The following is a 5809-nucleotide window of genomic DNA, read 5'->3' on the forward strand; positions in this document are numbered from 1 at the left end:
CCTTCCCCACCTCCTAAATACAAAGTGCTCCACTCGGAAGGGGTATGATTGCCTTTTCCAGGAATAAAATGCATTCAGAAAGGAAGAGACACTATGAAAAGAAGTATAAATTTATTCTTTGCTGAATTTCTAACAAGGTGGAATTATCACTTTAAAGGTACATGTAGTATAAATCTGTGTGTAAATAAGGTTAATTAGCATATGAGAGAAAACTAGCAGTGATTTTTTTTTCCCTGTTTTTAACCTCAGTGTTGGAAGCCTGGGAGTCAGAGAGCAGCTCCCACCTAAACTCTATGAGAGGCTTAAAGGGAAATGGCCCTGAGGGATTCATAAACTAGGAAACGGAGGCAAACTGAAAAATCTATTTGCCAGCAAAGATTTCTGCTCCTTTTATTTATTTATTTATTTATTTATTTATTTATTTATTTATTTATTTATTTATTTATTTATTTATTTATTTATTTATTTTTTTGTGAATGGAATAGGGAATTAGACCACAGACTCATGGGGATTTCTCTTGCTACAAACTAACCCTTTACCCGCCTTCTTGTTTCTCTTTCTTCTGCAGGCCCCTGACCAAGGTGTAGACCATAGAGGTGGAGTCATGCTTCACACGGCCATATCATGTTGGCAGCCATTCCTAGGTTTGGCTGTTGTGTTAATCTTCATGGGCTCTACCATAGGCTGCCCGGCCCGCTGTGACTGTTTACCTCACAACAAGTCCGTCTCTTGTCACAGAAAGAGGTTGATCGCAATCCCAGAGGGCATTCCCATCGAGACCAAAATCCTAGACCTCAGCAAAAACCGGTTAAAAAGCGTCAACCCTGAGGAATTTATGTCCTATCCTCTGTTAGAGGAAATAGACCTGAGTGACAACATCATCGCCAACGTAGAGCCAGGAGCCTTTAACAATCTTTTTAATCTGCGATCCCTTCGCTTGAAAGGGAATCGCCTGAAACTGGTCCCCCTGGGAGTGTTCACAGGACTGTCTAACCTCACCAAGCTTGACATTAGTGAAAACAAGATTGTCATCTTGCTGGACTATATGTTCCAGGATTTGCACAACCTGAAATCCCTGGAAGTCGGGGACAACGATTTGGTTTATATATCACACAGGGCCTTCAGTGGGCTGCTTAGCCTGGAACAACTTACCCTGGAGAAATGCAACTTAACAGCCGTGCCCACAGAAGCCCTCTCCCACCTCCGCAACCTCATCAGCCTGCATCTCCGATATCTCAACATCAATGTTATGCCCGTGTATGCCTTTAAAAGACTGTTCCACCTGAAGCATCTGGAGATCGACTATTGGCCCCTGCTGGACTTAATGCCTGCCAATAGCCTCTATGGTCTTAACCTCACCTCCCTCTCCATCACCAACACCAATTTATCGACTGTCCCCTACCCTGCCTTTAAACACTTGGTTTACCTGACGCACCTCAACCTTTCTTACAATCCCATCAGCACCATCGAAGCTGGCATGTTTGCGGATTTAATCCGGCTTCAGGAGCTGCACGTAGTGGGGGCTCAGCTCCGCACCATCGAACCACACGCTTTCCAAGGGCTCCGCTTCCTTCGCGTGCTTAATGTTTCCCAGAACCTATTGGAAACGCTGGAAGAAAATGTGTTCTACTCACCCAGGGCCCTAGAGGTACTGAGCATCAGCAGCAACCCCCTGGCCTGCGACTGCCGCCTCCTTTGGATTCTGCAGAGGCAGCCCCTCTTGCAGTTCGGAGGCCAGCAGCCCATGTGCGCTGGCCCAGATAGCATTCGGGAGAAACCCTTCAAGGATTTCCACAGCACCGCCCTTTCCTTTTACTTCACCTGCAAAAAACCCAAGATCCGGGACAAGAAGATGCAGTACCTGCTGGTGGATGAAGGGCAGACAGTCCAGCTGGTCTGCAATGCCGATGGTGACCCACAGCCCGTCATTTCCTGGGCAACCCCTCGCAGGCGGCTGATCACCACTAAATCCAACGGAAGAGTGACGGTCCTAGGCGACGGCACCCTGGAGATACGTTTTGCCCAGGACCAAGACACGGGCGTCTACGTGTGCATTGCTAGCAACGCTGCAGGGAACGACACTTACACAGCCTCCCTTACAGTGAAAGGATTTGCCTCAGACCGTTTCCTTTATGCTAACAGGACCCCTATGTACATGACAGACTCCAATGATACTAGTTCCAACGGCACCAATGCAAATACTTTCTCCCTGGACCTTAAGACCATCCTGGTGTCCACGGCCATGGGCTGTTTCACATTCCTTGGAGTGGTTTTATTTTGCTTCCTCCTCCTCTTTGTATGGAGTCGAGGAAAAGGCAAGCACAAAAACAGCATCGACCTTGAGTATGTCCCCCGAAAAAACAATGGTGCTGTCGTGGAAGGGGAGGTGGCTGGACCTAGGAGGTTCAACATGAAAATGATCTGAGGTTCCACCACTAACAGTGCTTTTTCTTTTCTGTGGCATTGTTTGTATCCAATAAACCAGCCTGGCAAATCAAATTGCTGGGTAGAGGGGCAGCGCGCTGCAGCTGCCCCTTTGTTCAAATGGGGTATATAGGAAACAGGAAGACTTGTTTGTGGTTGTGCAACAGGGCCTCTGCACCAAGAGGCAGGTGTGTGGGGGGCCTTTCACAGAGTTGGTTTTACTAATTGTTTGCATTGCAAATATTGGCATTCTGGGGATCTCAGTAATGAACCTGTTGGCTCACGTTCATGGACAGTTGTTCAACATTTTCTACCACTACAAAAAGAAAAAGAAAAAAAGAGCAACCTACAGTGTAGGATTTACATTATTAAAGACACATTTGTCTAAAACATACTCTACAGTTAAAAAAAAAAAGAGAGAGAATTTGTATCTATGATTATCATTTGTTAAAGCCTTGCACCATAACCTATTGTTGGTTGAGCACCACAAAGAAATCGATATATTCTTTTCTTTTTCTTTTCTTTTCATGATTAAAACAACATATATACTGTGTACATTTTAAAGCAATACGAATGAGAGGTTGTGCTTTTAGTTACTCACCACTACTGACCCAAGTGTGATGTCACCGTCTTTTAACGGCAAATAGCAAACATCACAAAATAGATCCCTGTAGTTACCCGAGGAAAGATACAGAGAGAGAGAAGTGAATTTGTCTGATCATAGGAATCCAGGTTACACTACCCAAGGCAAAATTGTTTTAACTCTGTTATCTTCTGTTAATATAAATAAAGGCATGTGCCTAGTTTTGATACAGAATGGAATATTTTTTATACTTGTGATATCACACTGGACCAGTTTACTGTAACAAAGCCCTTGGATTCACCCAAAAGAGAGGGTAAGCCACTAGTAGTGGTTAAAACTATGAAAAATAAAATAAAATAAAAGACAAGGTAGGTGTTAACCATGAAAATGAACCATCTTATCACAGCCTGGTTTAAATTTCACAAACCACCTAATGTGCTAATAGACAATGAAAAAGTAAAGAAAAGGACTTTGGTTTTTACATATTCACAAGAAAACTATCATCTTTATGGTAGTTAAGATAGAGAAGTGAATCTACAAAAGCTCTCTGGATAGGAATGAGCTCTTCTCAGATGCCAATAAAACCAGGTTCATCCATGCATAACAGAAGGATTATGCAACCTTAAGGACATGCTTAAAATGAGATAGTCTCCTTAAGATCCAACTGCTGCCAATTAAAAGGACTTGCTCTCTGCTATCACTATTTAATATTGCAACTTCTAAGAATTACTTATAGATATCAAAGTTAATTTCCACAAGTGGACCACTTCAGCATTTCTCCTTTCTACCTTACAAATTACATAATGCTTGCTTTTTCTCCATAATAATCAGTGGTAGACAAGAGAAATCTTATTGCGATTTTTAAAGGAGTGAGCAAGATTGTACTGAGGATAACTCAAAAAATGTGATTTGGTGGCTGATCAAGAAAAAAAATCTGGAAGAATGGAAAGCTGTATTGATCCCCTTCTTTTGCCACTGCGAATACAAAATATTCTAAGATGCTGGCATCATTAAGTGTTGCCTAAAGATTTTAAATTCTGGTTATTTCTCATTCTTAAAAAGAATGGACTTTGCCACCAATGATTTAGCCCAGATGAGGCTTAATTTTTTCCCAAAATGTTTAGTAAGTGGTTCTTCAAACAGACTGAATGTTATTAATAATCAATGAATAGAAATAATATTTGATGAGTGATTATCTATTTAGCTAGACTGGAAGAGACATGAAAATAATGCATATTTCACATTTTGAGATGGATCCAAAATGGTGTCCCATGATATGATATGGTAAATAAGAGTGAGCTCTGTGTTGTGAAATGATAGAATGAAAATGTTCCTTAAAAGGGACTTGCTTTTTTTGGTCTTTGAATTTTGTGAAACTTAAATAAAATGACCCCTAACAAAAAAAAAAATGATAAATGGAGATTATCCCTGCCAGTTGAATAGCAACCCACCTGAAAATCCTGCTCTACTTTCAATAAGGAGAGTAAAATAAAGAAATGCGATGGAAAGATTATTGAACTGTCAGCTGGATTCATTTTTACTTCTTGTTTCTGATAATGGTCACAGATCTCAAAAACAATCCATTGAGTTTGGGGGGAAGAGAATCACCTTATACCAAAACTGAAATACATAAATATATTAGTTCTGGTATAAATTCAAGGACATCTCAGTGTAATCCAATGGAATATTTTCTTTTAAGTTTCCAAAGTGGTCTTTTAAAAGTTAATCCTAAATGAAATACAGGATAAGTAAACTTTTAACATTATAAGTTAAGTAAACTAATTTCTAAAGAAAAAATGGCTAATTGAAACTGAGTTGTAATTAAAATACCCCTGAATTACATATGAGAAGGCTTAGACATCCTGTATGGATCAGTCATTTTGAAGGACATTGAAGTCCTGATGAGGCAGTAAAGAGTATATTTTTATTATTTGATCTTATAGGCAAGTCAGTTAGAGTCTAGAGAAAGTGTCTTAATGTAAGTCCAAATATCGTTAACTGCAACATGGTATAACTGAGGTAAGACTAAGGAAGCCTAGGTTCTGGTTCTGGCTCAATTTCTTACCTGTGTAACTTTAGGTAGGTTATTTTATTTCACCAGACCTAATTCTATTCTATAGCATCTCTACATAGCTGAGACATACAAATCAAATGACATCTGTATAACTATTAGCTACCAAGGCAACAATGATCAACCATTTTTTAATTGAACTACTCTTTACCTTGTTACATTCCCACAGCTGAACCAGCTTAAACCTGAAATCAACGGATGGGGGAAGAGGGGTTTTGATGGAGCAGGAAGGGAACATAGTTCATGTTAATCTGCAGTATAAAGGACTTTGGGAATATCAGGTTGTTTTGCATTTCTTCCACAGGGCTTCAGGTTGCTACAAGGATTGACACATAATCCCAGAATAATCTAGACAGTAAATCCAAACAAATAATAGTATTGAAGTAGGAATGAGCTAGACCTCTGTTCAAATCAAGGCTCTCTGCTACTTAACTACTTGTGTGGCCTTGTCCAATCATTTAATTTAGCCATCTGTGATTTGAAAGGGTTGGACAAAATGTTCTCTAAAGGCTCTTCCAATTTTAAGTCCTATGACCTTCTGAGGATTAATCTGTTGCCTTGGGGGAGCAAGAGAAAGGGAGGTATGTTGTGGGTAAATGTGGATAATCCAAACCTTTGGAGGGTTTCTCTTTTGCTTGTCGATTGGTCAGCTTTCTTAATACTTGGGAGGAAAAGTATCTCCTTCAAGTGGCACTGCCAAAATTATTATTGTCTGGTGCCCCAGTATCCTG

At 40.4% G+C, this 5809-nt stretch overlaps 1 protein-coding gene across 1 annotated transcript; it reads left to right on the plus strand.

Moving 5' to 3' along the window:
* Nucleotides 1-512: 512 nt before the first annotated feature.
* LINGO2 (leucine rich repeat and Ig domain containing 2) lies at nt 513-4517 on the plus strand. The gene has a single exon (XM_007498123.2). The coding sequence runs from the start codon at nt 605-607 to the stop codon at nt 2423-2425; it is 1821 nt and encodes a 606-aa protein (XP_007498185.1). The 5' UTR covers nt 513-604; the 3' UTR covers nt 2426-4517.
* The last annotated feature ends 1292 nt before the right edge of the window (nt 4518-5809 follow it).

The sequence above is a fragment of the Monodelphis domestica genome, chromosome 7, assembly GCF_027887165.1.
Source record: "Monodelphis domestica isolate mMonDom1 chromosome 7, mMonDom1.pri, whole genome shotgun sequence".
NCBI classification, from domain to species: domain Eukaryota; kingdom Metazoa; phylum Chordata; class Mammalia; order Didelphimorphia; family Didelphidae; genus Monodelphis; species Monodelphis domestica.